Here is a 17,646-nt window from a genome sequence, read left to right as displayed (position 1 = left end):
TAGAAGCAGAAAGAGTAGAACAAGGAGACAGTATTTTTTTTTTTTTTTTTTTTTGGTGGAGAATTAAGAGCAGCAATATTCTCTAGGCAAATAACATCATTTGTTTTTTCATCATTCAAATGGTAATAGTGTAAATATTGCTGATGCGGTTAGATAAGTCGGTATACGAGGAACTAGTGGCATGTTTCTATTAGAGTTTTGTCTGCAAAATGAAAAATTCTCAAGTGCATTGGGATTAAAACAACCTGTACAGATCAGGAGTTTTCAGATCCGTGAAGTCTGATTCAGGCTTATCTCTTATTTCTGTAAACCTAATTTGTGTGCAAATTTTGTGCAGAACGTTTTGTACGGCAACAATTCCACTGTGAATTCGTTTGAGGTAGTAAGGGCAAAAGGTTTTATTGAACTAATACCTTTCTTCTAATTTTATTGAAATGTTCACATGTTTAGGTGTTGAGGTGGGAGTTAGATCTAATTTGCCACTTAATTGCAAGTATTCATTTGTTTATTTTCCTCTGCACTCATGCACATTTGCTTGTTTCCCTTATGTCTTTTCAGGTCAGGATCGCAGTGAAGCCACTTTAATAAAGAGGTTTAAAGGTGACGGTGTCCGATACAAAGCAAAATTGATTGGGATAGATGAGGTTTCTGCTGCACGAGGAGACAAGTTATGCCAAGACTCCATGATGAAGCTCAAGGTGCAGTGAAACTTTTAATGTTTAATATTACGGCGTCAAGGGGAGCGGATTTCAGCTTGAATTTTTACTCGTTCTCCTTTCGTGACGCTGAGTCACGCTCTGGTTAATTATGTATTGAAATCAGTCAATTTTACATGAACTCCTGGCTGGTATTGCTTATCCCAGTTTAATTTTAATACATTATCTTTGAGTTCAGTAGTTATTCATGATTGACACCACTGCCATTATAAACAACCATTATAAACAACACATCTGCAAATTGAATAATTTTATTATGCAAAAGGGGAGGTAAACCACTATAAAGAAAAATGGTTTATCAGAGCATTTTATATGACAGTGCTAATCAACTGCAGCCCTGCCTTTGACCATTATCTCCTGTCGGGACAGGCAGGAAGAGGTGAGTGACATTATGGGGTGTAGGTAGCCAGATACAGGGGGCAACTGGTGTCCTCACTGGGAGGATAATGTCTTGCACCTGTAATGGCAGAATTTCTGGGTTACCAAACCAGGAGGCAGTGCACTGAGAGGACAGAGCATGGGACGATAAAGAGGAGTCCCCAGGAGTCCCCTTTTCCTTTGGGAAAGAGGTGGAGTGGTGACAAAAGCAGATTTTGAGGAGACTGCAAACTTAGAGAGTAGAGAGAGTCCGAAAGCGCTGGTGGTGTAGGAGGGTGGGCTTTCTGGAGCACGCTAGACACCTCTCTCTGGCTCAGTCTTATAACCCTCAAAGAGCATAAGAGCTGTCTATAAGAAGCATCCTTTACGTGGCCCTGGGAAATGTGGAAGAGCCGGAGTGGTCGAGGAGGAAGGATAGATTGTGTTTTTCTCGTGCAGTGTTGGCTGTTGGCTTCCCGTCTGCACTGCAGGGTCACCAGGTAGGTCTAGGAGTAAACCCTCCACAGTCTTTCTCCTGGTTTTTTCCTTCCAGTCCTCTCTCCAGCACTCCACCAAGAGAGCTGATGCATTTCCCATTACTAATTTTTTCAGCAGGAGAGATCCCTAAATGGTATCTTTTACACTACCAACTAGCAGGGTTCCAGTCCCGAGGAGCGGGGAGGAATAGGTGGTTATTCGGGAATAAACAGCAACAGTCCAACAATCTAAAAGCAAGGTCTGGTAGATAATTTACAAATTTTACGACAAGCAGAAACCTGATCTGTTCTAAAAGGCGCGCTGTTGACTTATCGCATCCGCCACAAGATTCCTATCTGGTTTAATTGTATACTGGATATTTCTCATCATTTTATAGTTCCTAGAAGCAATCTGGGAGAATTGTCGCTGTTCAGCTGCGCGAGGCTTTTTGTCTCTCTCCTCCGTGGATTCCCATTTCCACATCTCCCAGGTGCCTGATACCTGTTTGCAAAGCGGAGAGATTGATCGAAACAGTGTTGTGAGATGACAAACTATTAAGGGGAGGGCACTTTAGAAATTCACATCTGTATGTAAGGCGGCGCAGCGTGAAGTTGTGGACTCTTGCAACCTCGGGTCGAGCAACGGGAGTTTTAAGGCCAGGCATAAAGTTTTGACAAGTGACTCCATTTGACTTTTGACAAACGACTCCATGTTTTTCTCTTTAATTTTCATATCTGTGTGATAAGAACAACGACCTCGTGAAGGTCTTAAAACATGTTAGTGGTTGTTGAAACACGTTGGAATTGCAGAGCGCCAGCTAAAGGCTAAATATTTTCATTTATTTACTAGTGCAGTTGGTTACGTTTGATCTCAGTACGGTGTTGTTGGTCAGGGCAGGCTCCTGAGAAGGTGGGAATAGAAGTCACTCTTGTGCCGGGGGAGAATAATACAAGAGGTGCGTACCAGCAAGTTCACTTGCAAAGTAAAAGCCTGAGATCAGGAAAAAAACCTAACCTTCAACACCCGCTTTTTACAGCAGAGGTGTAGTTTGATTTTGAGAAGAATGTTCTTTTTCTCTAAAAAGCTCGATTAGCTTATTCCAGATGGGGGTGCCCATGAAGTTGGTGTTTTTTTCCTCCACTGCTTGTTGTGGGGTTTTTTCTTCAATAATAATAATAATAATAATAATAATAATAATAATAATAATAATAATAAAAACAAACAAACCAAACTCAGAAAACAAAACAGCTTATAGCTGGGAAAAGTGTGCTAGAAATGACCTTCAGCTTCCATGAAAGCCAATTTCATGGAGGATTAGCTCCTGCAGGGGTTGGAAGTGGGAGCGCATTTGAAATGCTGTCTGGGTAACGTAAAGAGATGTGGTACCTTGAAAAAAGGAGAGGAAGCCAGAAGCAAGAGGGGGGACCGTTCCTGGAAAGCCCTTAAGTTTTCCTAGAAAAGTGGTCAGTCGTCCACAAGCAAATCTTTGCGCTCTGCTGCGGCACCTGGAAGAGGGATGAAACCAGCCCAACTGTTCTTTGTGTCAACAGGGAATTGTTGCTGCGGCTCGTTCGAAAGGAGAACATAAACAAAAAATCTTCTTAACGGTCTCCTTTGGGGGAATCAAAATCTTCGATGAAAAGACAGGGGTAAGTAAAACAATCGTGACGGAACAACATTGATTCTTTTCGTGGATGTTGCCTTAAAAGCGTTTCCTAGCTGGGCGGTAATATCTCACCAGTGTAAGCACACATAAACCAGCACCTGACAAGCTTGACAAAGGGTTATCGTATATCAGAGCGAGCCATTAGATGAGCAAGGCGTAAAGCGTAGCGTGGGGACGGGCTTTATTGTAAAGCCTTCTCCTGGATACTTCTGCCAGAGCCACTTACTTGAGGACCCAGATGCTCCTGACGTGCATAAACACTCACAGCTCCGAGTCCGGAAAGTGGCAAGAAGGGGTTTGTTTTCCTTCTGCCGCTTAAAAAAACCCCGGGTCTTGGAAATAGCAGCCCGCCGGTTTTAGCAGTCGGTGGCGCAGACTGCTGTCTGCACCCAGGAGGGTTTTCTCATCCAGCCTGAGCCCAACTGCACCAGTCCTCTGGATGCGGGTTAAGGCTCCTCAGCAGTACCAAGTGACTTTGGGGAGTCTGATGACAAGGGCTTAGGATTAGAGGCTTGGAGTGGCTTGGCTTGGGCCCCTTGTGTCATGGGAAGCTGAGGGGAAGAAAACAAGCTGGAACGGAGGGAGCTGCGGACAAGCCCAAGGAGGGTGAAACTTGTTTTCCCCACTGGTCCCTGAACTAAAGAGAAAAGGAAGGGCAGGGGGAGCTGGGGGGCTCCTGGGAGCAGCACACGCCTACCTGGGATCGCCCTGAAGATGTCCCAGGGGAAACCTAAAAATTTCTATCAGGTCCGTAGTTCTACGTGAACACGGTCATAGTCACCATAACCCAGTATACTTCCATTAACAGCAACCACCGTCTTCTGTGACGTACGCCGTTACCATAAGAATCAGAGCTTTTGTGTTGCCAATGGTAGAAAAAGCATCTATTGTATGGAATTGGAGGTAAAAGATACTGGGAAGTTTGAGGTTGCTGTCTGGGGTGGCCAAGCAGCAGCTCATCCAGTAGCACCTGGCGGAGGAGGTTGCAGGAGACTCCCCTGCCTTACGCGGTTTTTGCCGCAGCAATATCATGTTTGATTTTTCAAATTGCTCTGAAAGAAGAAACCTAAGCAAAACATTATACTACTTAGATATAAAGCGACAACACACAAACTGTTTTAATCCTAATTAAGAAGATTTTTGCAGCAGTTTAAGCTCTGCCTTGAATTTTAAAAAGCTCTTGATTTAATCTTTTGAAAGATTAACTATTTAACATGATGCCAGAAATAAAACCCTACTGATGATAGATGAAATTATCTTTGCCAGTTAATTTATATTATTAGAAAATCAATGTCATTGAGCTCACTGATACATAATACAAGTAGTTAGTAATGAAAAGCTCATTTGGAATGTGGTGGGTACAGCATGTGTAAAGTATTCATAGAAAAGCAGTGTTTAAGAGAACTGAGGCTACAGTCTGCGCTCAGAAGATAGGGTCCGTCAGAATTAGGGCTGCCAGTGCAGACGTGGTTGGGTCCTCTAATAAATAGATATTAGGGCTGTGCTTAAGTATGCCATGACATACCTTTTTTTGGCCAGAGAATACCAGCGTCATTCAGCGTACAGAACGGAGTGTGATACGTCAAACAATATGGTACTATTTTGTTTTCTTTTTCAATTTGCAAATTGCACTGAGGCCACGGTTACTTTCCTAAGACTAAAGCCTTTTTGTTGGGAAAGTAAAGAAGAAGAAAGAGAGAGAGACTTGTCCTGTGGCACTCGTCTCTGAATGTTTCTCAAACATAGGATTTATTTTCATGAAATAAAGAGGGAAAAGGGGATGCGTTTGGAAACAAAGGTGTGGGTGAGCCGACTTGCCTTTCCCGCAGTGTCCTGCACACTCTTCTAGCGGCAACGAGTGAGGTGGGGACATGAGAACAAATCTCCTTCACTTCGTAACTTTGACACCGTATACTCGAAATCTGACATAGCTATATCATCCTTACAGTAACCCTGTCACTCACTCACTCAGGCTTAGGCTGAAACCTTTAAATCCACCTTCCAGGCGTCTGCCCCTGAGCTGCCGGAGTGATGGACAGGAGTATTGAGTTGCTCTTCTTGAAACAAGACTGTAACAGAGGGATCCGGGGAGCTTTTAACATCAGTTTTTACGTGTTTTTGTGAAAGCAGGAGAGTCGTGCTTCCCATGCCAAGCTTTTGAAGCAGGGGGGAGCCTGAACTCCTTTGCTGCTTCTTCACAACCGCCATCCCTTTGGCTTTTTCCCCAGCTTGCGTCTCTCCGTGTCCCACAGTTTCACGTCCTCGACCCACTCAGTTCATACTCTCGTTCGTCCAACCCGTCTGTGCTTCCTCAACAGACAGTTGTCACCTCATTCCCATTCCTGCTGCTAGTCACGTACAATCTCAACATCTGAAATACACCGGGTAACATCAGCAACAGGTCATGGACATCCCCGACAGCATCTCTGGGCTTTCTGAGCCTGCAGGACCACTACTTAGGCAAGGTGCTTCCCACAGCGCAAGAGACAGATATTTAGGGATGAAGCGCTGTGTCTCACCCATTCAGCTTTGGGTCGTCATGGTGTAATGCTACGAGATGTCAGCTGTCATAGTAGGAAATAATACCGTCTGTGTAGTCTCGCGTCGAGGTCTGCGTGCTTAGGTCAGCCCCAAAGAAAACCGCGTTACTGCTATAATGTGGAGCCTCCTATAAGGCAAATAAGGACGATGCAATTAGGTGATGCAGCACACTGATAATGGCATTCTTGATTTAGAAAGAACAAGGGAAATCCCACAAGCTGGCAAAACTGGGGACGTACGATTGCTCAGCCTGGCTCTTTCGATGGGGAGGAAGCAAAAGGGGTTGCAAAAAGGTTGTGTTTTGCTCACACAGATCTTGGGATATCCGTGTTAAACTTGAGAGTTCATAAAATTTGGAGACTGATGTTCACAGGGAGAAAAATACGGCCTTAATAGGGAACAGCCTGGATAATCTTGCGTTTGCTTTCTCCTCCTTTTACCGCCCTCCCTAGCACCCGAAATGCTTTCTCCCTTAGTTGTGTTTCCATGATTTTGCAATTCCCAAAAGGATATTTTGGGCCACAGTGCTCATTTATTGTTTATTTGGAAAGGTTATTTACCTCTCTAGAATGTCCGTTCTTAACTTTTATCATTGGCTGTTGCTGTCGTGTCTGGCACAATGGCGGTCTGATGTGATAGAAAAGAGAGAAAAAAAAATCTGAAAAAACGTGGGCTTCTGTGTGTTCAGTATCTTGTAGGCTACTATTGGATTTTAATTTATCACAATAAAAAATCAATTTGTAGCTCAAAACTAGCAAATTTTTTAAAATCGGGAGTGTCATAGCTGACTTCATACAGATGATTTAAGGGCATTGCTCCATAACTCATTACAGATGAAGGGCTGTAGTTGGGTCACTACTGAAAATGACACGCAAGATTTTTCCCCCTGTACTTTATAGCTGTCTTTAATACGTTCATCAAAAAATATCGATTGTAATAATGCTGTTATTCCAGCCGTCAGGAATTCTGCCCTTTGAGTTAAATTTATCCATGAAGGTGATTAGGTTGCAGGTGGAATATCATTTGGGAAGAGTTTATCTCAGCGAGAAAAATACAAGAAGGATTTGCTGTGAGTTTGCACTGTAGATGCGATACAATTTAGTTCATCTCTAGCACTGCAATAGAAATAATAACACTTCTCCCTTATATTTCATCATTCTATACCATGGACCCTTCACACCTCTTTTCACGTCGTTTTCGGTGTATTTAGAACGTGACGGAAGGGCCGTGCGTGGCAGAGCTGTAGGTTGCCTATACTGTTACGTAGACTCACCCATCTGCTGGAGGAGCCTGCACACGTAGGCACGCCACCACAAACTGCGCTGCTGTTGAAGTCCCAACGTTAGCTGTGTAATCCAAAACTGTATTTAATTGGATTAACAGGATGTTCTCCTATTCTGTGCCAAAAAATGTCATTACGCGTGGGGTTTGACCCTATTTTTTCTTATAAACGTACCTTGTTTGTCTACTTTCATATGTTGGCCATCCATCCCGGTTGTCTTCTTCACAATATGTTTGCCAAATATATTTTTTGTTAACGTAAAAAATCCACCACAATTACTACAAAACCCAGACTTTTTCTACCTAATGCTACTTCAGAGATTTCATGGCTGCATATTATATAAAAATAATTTATGATCATTTCTTCTGTCCTGTTCCCCCTGGTGACATCTCAAGACGTCATCTTTCGAATGAGTGCAGCACAAGCCGAAATGTATTCTTCATGAGTAGACTTCCATGAGAGTTCTTTTCTATTTTCAAAAGCATGGTCTGTAGCAGGCGAAAATGCGAATCGTTGCGTTGTGCTATTTACTACTCTCCTTTTCAGGGTGGAACTTAGTGGTTAACATGTTCCTTAGAAAGCGACAAAACCCACGACTCTCAATACAGCACGATACGCAGAATTTTTAAAGGACCATCATTGTTCGTTAGCTATTTATGAGTATTATTTTGTTAATCACACACATCAGGCTATCTCCCTGTGATAGCTTAGTAATGCTTCATTAGACGTGCATGACTAATATGGTCTCCATAAAGAGGCTGTAATTGTCTCGTTGTTTATTTATGTAACAATAAATCTTTATTTACTGTAGGTTACTTTCCAAAAATGTATTTAAAAACAGTAATTAAATTCTATAAAATGCTTGGGAAAACATTTTTGTCCACATTCATGTAATGAGGTATACTTTTAAACTCTTGTTCTTTCTAATTGCAAAATCCTGCTGACTTTCATGGAAAACCCAGACACTGTGAAAGAGACATAAGACAAAAGGAAAAAAAATACTGTTTGGCGTTAAGTAAAGAATTATTTCTGTTCAAGTGGGTTTCATTTGCATTGTCTATTATAACTTTGGAGAGATTGGCCACTCTTTCAGAGACGTTGACCTGTATCTTTATCAAAATACAGAGCTCGGGCACAGCCTATGGGATTGTAACGTTTCTAGGAATACTATAAGCGTCTGGTTGGGTTACAGTATTGCAGAGAAGTATCGCGGTGTGTTAGTCACGTTATGAATTTAATCCGTAGCCGTTTTCTTCAGGCTGTCAGAATGAAATCCAGAAAGGAAAACTATGTATAAATATATATATTTCGCGTTGACTGTCTATTCTCATTCCTGTTATCCATCCCTTACTCTAACCTTTATTATCTGTGAGGAGGATTGTATGACTCTCACGCAGAGCAGGGTTTGCCTGCCTGAGAAGGTGTTCCTCAGTCAATAATACCTCCCTGTTCCACGGAAGGGGGACCTGACCTTACCTGCAGCATTTTGTGCAAAAAAAAGTTAATTTGCCTTTTCATGGTGGCCACAAAACTAGTGATCGCGCTTCTGCTTTAACGCTTAACCACGTCCAGTTAAATAATACGTGTAGTGGGTGGTTATAATGGTTATAATCCTGATGGCCTCAGATTGTTGTCTTCTAGGGAGATAATGTTATGGCTGCGATATGATCCAGCCGCTGTTTTAGATGCCCACGTCTTACCCCTCTTCCTGACCTTTTAAGCTCTCTTGACCCTATAATGCACAGATTTTTCAAAGTTGTCACTAAGGCTTCTGTAAAGCAATTTCCAGCTTGTTCTGGGACTTTATCGGGTTTGTGCTGATAACCCCTGGATTTGCTGCTCTTCTCCATTGGATGTGAATGATAGTGTTAATTATGCTGATAGATTGCTAACAGGACAGCTAAACTTGGCTGAAAGAAAATTTTAGCAAGATTAAAATTCTCGCTGTTGGCAGAAGATAGCTCCTTTAAAATTTACCAAAGGTACTTCTTGACTTTACTGGAAATCTGTTGGTTCTGGCATCTATGACCAGAAATCGAGGTACAATTATGGATCTGTAGCTATTCCTCGAAGCACATGTGCTGGAGCAGATGAAATGTCAAACTGTCAAGTCTCTATCACGGAGCGTCTCTGAATATTTAAAAACAGAAATAAAAGAAGGAATTAATTTTATCTGCGCTCTACTCACTCTGCGGCGAGCAGGAGAGGTGGTGTGATCAGTTGACTGCATTTTTGTGTTTGCCAGAGCACAGTATTGACCAGGAGACTGTTAATGGTCCCTGCCCGGGGCTCCTTCCAGTTCCAGGCCAGAACCTCCCACAGGTGGGTTTTGTCCCCTTCATTTCTCTGATCTTCCCAAAGTTCCCACTGGCCGCTTGGGGGTTGATCTCAGGTGCAGGGCTTTGTTAGCATCGTTAACTTCTCAGCTCATTTTCAATAAAGTCCTTCCACCTGGCCTCCATGACGCTTGTCTCTGGATTTTGCCCCTGTGTTTCTAATTTCACTTTCCCTCTCGTGCAGTTTTCATCTGGGATTTCCCGGGTGCTCTCTGTCCTCGAGCGCTTTCTCTTCCTGCTGTGCTTTTTATCAATTACTTCATTTGAAAATATGAATTTGGTTATTGTGTCAAACCAAACGACGCCAGCCCTTGTCTCCTTCTGTTCAAATCTTGACCTGTCTGTCCGGTGCTCTCCTTACACGTTTAGCCAACACTTCAAGCTTAATGTGGCTAAACCGGGTCTTTTAATCCTGACTCCCAAAGGTCCTTCTCTGATCTTTTCGGAGTGCCGAGGAAAATATCCGCATCACCTATTATTCAGCCCTGTAAACTCCGCGGCCTTTTTTGACTCAACCTCGTTTTCGAGGGTCACATCCAGGGTAACTCCAGATCTTGCAGATTCTTCTTCACTGCTCTGAAATGCAGCGTTTATTGTGGTGCTTACAGCTAAAACCCAGTCCTGCCTCTCTTCATCTCGTGTCTCGATTGTTACCCTTTTCTTTGTCCTTGACAAATGTGACTTCTGCTTCTGAAATCCATCGTGACGGCCAAGATTGCTGCCTCAGCTTATTCTTTTGATCATGTCACACTTCTCTTTGCGTTCCTACGCTGCATCCGCCGTCTCTGGTTTATCAGCCCATTGCCTAACTGTTTGGGTTTTTTTTTCCCAGGGTCTTCCTGGCTGCCTTTACTCTTCATCCACTTTCAAGGAGTCCTTCCACACTACCAACTTTCATCATTCCATTTATTCAGTTTTCAAATAAACGCCTCCAAGCCTCTTCCCATCCTGCCCATCATACTTCGGAGGAATTCTTTGCGCATATTCATGCAGTACCTCCTTGTTTTGTCTTCAGATCCCTCCTTAAAACACTCCCATGCTAGAAACTTGTTAAACTCCATGATGCTAAGACTGCTGGTACCCTGTGATTACAGCCTGTCCTGCAGAGCTGTGCTGCCTCGTGGTAGTCACCCTGTTGTCATTTGCCTGGGGTGAGGACAGCCCATCTAGCGGCTTGTAGATCCAGCCCATGAAATCGTTCTTCTGGCCATCTGTTGTTTCTGTTGTGACCTTGCAGAAGTGTGGCTTGGGGAACGGTTCCACGAATCAACCGTCCCTTCTACCAGGCTCACTTCAGGGTTGAGCCGCCTGCAGCGTACTCACCTGGGAGGAAGGGCCAGAGGAGCGATGGAGGGCATCGGCCAGGGCCGTGAGGGAAGGACTTCTCCATGCCCGAGGGTTTGTGAGGAGGAGCTACTCCGGCCATGCAGCTCAGAGATGTCCCAAGGGGCATCTGGCCTTTAGCTTTCAAAGGCTGGAATTAAAGTATAAACTCTCTGGGATTACCTTTTAATTATTTTTTTTTTATCAGAATTATCCGTTTATAGGAACTTTTTGTAAGAAATGTTGGGTCTTGGACCGTGCTGAAGACTTCGAAGGACTACAGTGATTAAAAATATTACGTAATAACAATAAAGAGCATACTGAAAAACAGCAAAGTCAAATTTTGCACATGCGTTTGAAAATCGTGATATTTGTGGCCATTCTTATGCCTTACAAGGACTAGAATGCATTGTCCGCAGCTTCTGGGTGGGAAAGATTTCTCAGGCCAACTGGGAGTCTTGCCCTGTTGCGTGGCAGTTTCCGTCTTTCTACTTGTAAATATGAATACTAAGACGTGGCATATACTGTTCTATGTGCAATAAATATATCTAATTAGAATATGGCAGAGTAGGGGTCTTAAAAACACAGCATAGTACTCTTATAAGGTATTTATATTCTTCTGATACTTTAAAAGGGAAACAATAACCCATTTCATGAACATCATTTGACAGTTAGCAAAATGTAAATGTCAGAAGAACCTACTTCCATAATTACATCCCTTACTGACTATTGTAATTCATTTCTTCTTGGTCTTTCAAACTGTGCCCTAGACAGTTTAGATGGTTCAGAGTGCTCCACGGGGATTTTTAATAGCCACGAGCTCGTTGAGATGCGTTTCATAGACGCCCAGTTGGCTGCACGACGGTTGTAAAAGCCTTACGTTGTATTATGGCAGTTTTGTCACGGTTAAAAAAAGATCACAAAAGGCAAAACTCGGGTGTGATTTTGCACGTCCTGAGGTCCGAGGGTTTGGGGGGGATGTAGAGCTTTGAACTTTCTGTCTTTCCTCCTACCACTTGGCATACGGGGGAAGGCTGAAATTTCTCTCCTTCCTCTCATCTGGAAGCGCTCTCGTCTACAGCTGAGTTCAGCCTTCTGGTAGTGAGGATCCACGGGAGCTGCCTTGGGAGAGTTCTGACGCTAATTGGCATGAAGATAAAATAAAGCTATTCCAGGCGTTTTAGCCAAACTGAAATAATTAGTGCGACTTTGTTGTAGTTGTGTTTTTCAAGTGTGGAAAGGGTGAAAATTCGATTGCTTTCAAAAAGGCAGCAAATGAGGTTTTATGACTTTAGTGATGGTCTCATTTGGCTGTATTTGGCTTCCCATGGTTTAATCCAAGCACCCCGGGATGGATTTAAGAAAGGGAGGTACTGCTACCTGCACTGTCTTATGGAAGGGGGAACCGCGCTATATGCTCGTGCCCAATTACCATTTGGCCTCCGGTGCATATGGGGGCGGGTGTCTGTCTACAGAGCTGTTGTAGTAAAAATTAACTATGCAAACACTTCCGGTTTTGTCGAGTTTTCGTGTTTGGTATGCTTCAACGGAATGTGAGGTGAATTTTACTAAAAAGTCAAAAGTCAGCTTTCGGTTATAAAAATGGTTGTTGATATGGATCCCGTTATATACTGGAGCTGCACTGCATCCCTCCGGGGAGGTATTGTCCCACAACAGAAAACTCAAAGTATAGAGTTATATTGGGGTGGTTTTTTTTGCCTATGATCACTACCCTTTTGTGATTCAGAGAAATAATTTAGGATGAGAAAGCCACATTGTAGTCCCTCTGATTCCAGCTGTGATTTGGCCTTATAGAAGAGCCCCCAAACTACAGAGTTGCTCGGGGCAGGGGAGTTGTTTGCAAGTACTCATATTTTTAAGGCAGGTTAGTGCATTAACTAGAAAAATGAAAGAAAAAAAAAACGCACTAGAAAACGAATTCGGGCCCATTTTCAGCACATGCTGCACTGTAATGGCCGGATTTCAAACTGCTCAGGAAAGGATTTAGCAGGAGAAATGCTGACATAATAATAGCAGGGGCGGCTGAGATGCACTGAAACCTCCCTGGAGAGCGGTGGGGGACCTTCGGCGGGTGCCGTAACAGAAAGTTACGTCCCCCTTTGAAAGCATTACGCCCCGGGTGTGCTGGTGATTTTCCTGCCCGTTCCGTGCGTTCGGTCTGGTAGCCGGCTCTGCAATTTTCCCTTTGCCCTGGCAATAGCAATAGCAATAGCAATAGCAAGACTACCCGCGGCGCTTGTGAATTCCTGTGCTAACTTGTAGGCTGTTTAACCGCTCCTATTGCTGGGGTCAGGTGCAAGGGAGACCGATGACCTTCGCTGTCAGCGTAATGGGAGAGGGAAAAACTACGGGAAGGTTTACTTTTAACGTTACCCGGAGTTTGCAGGATGATAGTAATATATCTCTATTGGGAATAAAATCAGTGGATGGTGTTCTGCACGCAGGAACACGGTTGTGTCTACAGGGAGGTCGGCAAGAGCCTTGTTCAATCTGATAGTTCAGGTGGACGAGTAAATGCCTTTTCTTCTGCTCAGGTTATGTAATAAGTGGTCCTGTGGAAGGAGAAGAGGAGGAAACGTTGTTGTTGTCTGTTCAGCATCTTTGTCGGCGACATGGACAGTGGGGTCAAGTGCACCCTCGGCAAGTTTGCCGATGATACCAAGCTGTGTGGCGGGGTAGACACGCTGGTGGGGAGGGATGCCATCCAGAGGGACCTGGACAGGCTGGAGAGGTGGGCCCAAGCCAACCTCATGCAGTTCAACAAGGCCAAGTGCAAGGTCCTACATCTGGGTCGGGGCGATCCCAAGCACAAATACAGGCTCGGCGGGGAATGGCTGGAGAGCAGCCCTGAGGAAAAGGACATGGGAGTGCTGATTGACAAGAAGCTCAACATGAGCCAGCAGTGTGCGATCTCAGCCCAGAAGGCCAACTGTGTCCTGGGCTGCATCAGAAGCATGGCCAGCAGGTCAAAGGAGGTGATTCTGCCCCTCCACTCTCGTGAGACCCCACCGGGAGTACTGCCTCCAGCTCTGGAGTCCCCAACAGAAGAAGGACATGGACCTGCTGGAGCGTGTCCAGAGGAGGGCCATGAGGATGATCTGAGGGCCGGAGCACATCTCCTATGAAGAGAGGCTGAAAGAATTGGGGCTGTTCAGCCTGGAGAAGAGAAGGCTCCGGGGAGATCTTATTGTGGCCTTCCAGTACCTGAAGGGGGCCTACAGGAGAGCTGGGGAGGGACTTTTTACTGGGGCATGTAGCGATAGGACGAGGGGGAATGGCTTTAAACTAGAAGAGGGCAGGTTCAGATTGAACATTAGGAAGAAGTTTTTCACTGTGAGGGTGGTGAGGCACTGGCACAGGTTGCCCAGAGAGGTTGTTGAGGCCCCATCCCTGGAGGTGTTCAAGGCCAGGCTGGACATGGCCTTGGGCAACCTGGGCTGGTGGGAAGTGTCCCAGTCTATGGCAGGGGGGTTGGAACTCGATGGTCTTCAAGGTCCTTTCCAACCTAAACCATTCTATGACTCTATGAAAGACAGCCATTGCCCATCAGATGCTCTTATTTGTCAACAATTACCCGACACAAATACCTGCCTTTCTGCCTGTCTCTCAGTTGAATAAGTAATACATTTCAGATGCTATCAGATCTTTGCTCAATATATAAATACCTATTCACAAAAGTTGCCTTCCTAAATGAGATGATTGTACTCACAACCTTTCTGGTTCGTGCACTGTGTGCTCAGCACGTGGGCGACCATGTGTCACGCAGCATCTCCTGTCGCGCTACTCAGCACCTGGCGGTAATTGGGGAATTACAGCAGTGCCTAACGTGTCCCTGCATTGTAGCACTCCTCTAGGAAAAGCGGCATTTAATGCACTCTACCTGTACTTTTTTAATCCTTTGCGGTTCCCATCCTACTTCTGCATGGTTGTACTCCCAGTGAAGCAAGTGGCCACGTTCCGGCAGACTTTAAAGGGAGTGTTGTGAAATAGGTGAGGCAGAGCACTAATTAATTATCTGAAAATATTGCATATGGCTCCTCTGCCCTGTTCTGCCCTGTTCTTTTTTGTTTTTTTTTTTTTTTTTTTCTTTTTAGGGAGTCAAAATATGGATCTGAATCCAATTTTTTTGATGGTGTCCTTGCTTTTAAAAAGGCTGAGTTGGTTTGTAGAGGGTTTTATAGCCTTATGGCATCTTTAATTAGCCAAACGCACTCCTGCGAACGATACAGGAATTTGGAAGCATTTTAAAGCGTCACGCACGTGAGAGCGTGACCTCTACATGCGTAAGGCGTAGTGCTGAGAGTGAAGCAATGAGGGGGTTCAGTTTTGATCAGGAGAAGAGAAGCAGAAGATGTGCTGCTGTGCGCAGAAGTTGTTAAGGGGGGGGGAGGGGGGAGGACTAAAGGAATAAGAGGTAGAAAACAGCAGCCAGCAGCCGTGCGTCAAAGCTATGGAAGACTCTGCTGCGTGCATTTAAGTAAAAGGTGAGGGCAGCGCTGCCGGACAGCTTTTCCGAAAGGTGGACCCTGCGTGACACCCACTGCCGGGACAGAAAAGCGAAGCGGGGAGAGAGAGAAAAGCAAGTGTCGTTGAGCCGTGCTCTCTGCTGGGCCACGTCCGCGTGCGGACTGCTTTAATCAAAGTTTGCTTTGTGGAGGTTTCAATTAGCAGGAGAAGACTAAAACCAAACATTCAGCCTGCTTTACATGGAAATGAGCGTGGAAGAAACAGCTCTGGGCATTAAAATATGCAAATGGGAACTTTAGGGCTCCCTTTCGGAGGGTGCCAGGGCAGAACTTAGAAATACTCTCCACTGCCTGAGTTGAAATGGAGAACTGTTGTCACACAGTGTGCCAAGCACCTGCTGAGCGCGACTCCAGAAATTCCTACCTTGGGATAATGCGGGGAGGGGCGGGGGGAACCCAAAATCGAGCCAAAAAATACCTGCAAGTTCTTTGCTCTTTTTTAGGGCCTCTTTGAGGTTTGCCTTTTACGTTTCATTTTATTCTTATCGTAGGGCTCAGGTGCTGCACACACTCGTCGTGTTGCTGCGGGTGCTTTATGTCCCAGGTTAAGGGTCTGTTGGGGGACCTGAGCGAATGAAGGAGTGGCACATTTATGGGGTTATCTGAAGTTTGTTTATACTTGCAACTGTAACTCAGAGGAAATGGTTTCCTCTCTTTTTCTGTAGGAAGAGTGAAAATAAAATGGCATGAAGTGCCAGCCTGCTGTTTATGACCAAGATAGGTAGTTAACGATCGTGTTTCTGAATTGTAAAGCTCATCTCTCCAGAATCATCTTTTGCTAACCTGCAGGTAGACGCAGTCCATCAACACCTCCAGCACAGGCGTCGCTATGGTGCTCTGTGATCCTACACCTTCAGTTATGGAATAACCTGAGATCTTAGAATATTGATAGAGATTGTTCTTTAGTCTTTTCAAAGAGTCTGCCCAGTTCTGCGTTGGGAAGAACGTCCAGCAGCTCAGACATCCCTACTGGGACCCAGGAGCATTTCCCATGATAATGTAGTAGTAGAGAAAAGCGACCCCAGGATGAAAGGCTTACCTGTTTATGGTATAGAAAAGGTAAATTCAAGTGTTTCTCATATGCAAACCGATGCCTGTGGCAGGAGACATTCCAGGATGTCTCCTTTACTTGTATATATAAATATATATGCTTGCCACTAGAAAATAAAGCCATTAGAGATGAAGAGTTGAAGTGAGTAGATTTTTGTCCCGTTCAATACTGTGCCACTGGGAACTGATCTGTCGTCGTGGAACACGAGATTTCTTGCTTGTATGCTTTGGTTTACTAAAGCACTTTTGTATTTGAAAGATATAAAACATGGTGTCATGTGGACTTCTCAACTTCTTTTGCTTTAATTTTCAATTGGCTCATGAACATGACATATTGGTTATACACAGTTCATGAATTTGTAGGGTCCTTTTCTATTCTTACTCTTGTCTATACATGTGCTTTCCCTCAGCCCCCTTTAAATTCTTATTAAATTGGTATGAGTATCTGGAAGACAGATAGATAAATATAAAATAAATCCCTCTTGTCCTTTTTCACCTTTTCCAGAGAAATTTGTAACATTCTGGAAGTAGATTTATGGTTAAAGAAAGTTGCCGTTTGATGACTACCCAGTGCAACTTAAATTTTAGTATTGGCAGTATGAGCGGGGGTTTTGTGGTCTTTGCAAGCTCTGCTTTATAGGGTTTGCATGACCAATCGAGAGAATCAGGGGCTGGTTTTCACTGATGAGCTTTTCAAATCACAGGCTACGGGAAGAGGGGGGGTCATACCGCTTGCTGAATCTGAAGCAGTTAAGATCTGAGACAGTTAAAGCCAAAAATTCCCTCCAAAGCTCCCAGGAGCTGTATGAAGGAATTTCTTGGGCTGTTCATGTAAATCAAAAGCGTTTCAGGAGGTGAGGAATATTGCTGTGAAGGAACAAAAGAACCTTGTAAAAGTAAAGGCTTCTCGAAAGACATTCACGGGCTATAAAGATGAATGCAATAAAACCATGGAGAGGTTCAGTGATACTGTAACAAACTGACTGTCTCATTACTCAGTATTGCGCTCCCTCAAATTCAAGGTTTAATCAAAACCAGTCTTAACAGACTTCAGACTATATCAGGAAAAAATACAAGGCGTGGTCAGAGGTGCCACGCTTCGGTGGGATGCAAGTTTTGGCTCGGGAGCAGAGGGCGATATTGGCGTATTTATGGCTATTTTGATCTACTGACCATTTTGCAGAAGGTGATGAGGTAGGGGCTAAGGGGGAGTACGCTCGGGCAGATGTGTTACAGCCCTGGAAACCAGCAGTGGCCACTGGGCGGCTGCCATCCCAAAGAATAAAATAATACCCTTACAGGCAAGTATTGTTTCTTGTACACCACGTCGAAATAGAGAAATGGCACGGTA

At 44.3% G+C, this 17,646-nt stretch overlaps 1 protein-coding gene across 4 annotated transcripts in view; it reads left to right on the top strand.

Moving 5' to 3' along the window:
- DAB1 (DAB adaptor protein 1) overlaps positions 1–17,646 on the top strand; it is a gene marked incomplete at both ends in the record, with an annotated part of 124,128 nt that overhangs the window by 59,049 nt on the left and 47,433 nt on the right. For all 4 annotated transcript variants that reach the window (XM_082483801.1, XM_082483804.1, XM_082483803.1 and 1 more), the window contains 2 exons: positions 559–698; positions 3,101–3,199. In XM_082483801.1, the coding sequence (XP_082339927.1) occupies positions 559–698; positions 3,101–3,199 (239 nt within the window). The remainder of the gene's footprint in view (positions 1–558; positions 699–3,100; positions 3,200–17,646) is intronic.

The sequence above is a fragment of the Vanellus vanellus genome (assembly GCF_965231255.1).
Source record: "Vanellus vanellus genome assembly, chromosome: 5".
Taxonomy (NCBI): Eukaryota; Metazoa; Chordata; class Aves; order Charadriiformes; family Charadriidae; genus Vanellus; species Vanellus vanellus.
Note: the sequence above shows the minus strand (reverse complement) of the source record. Positions and strands in the feature narration are given on the sequence as shown.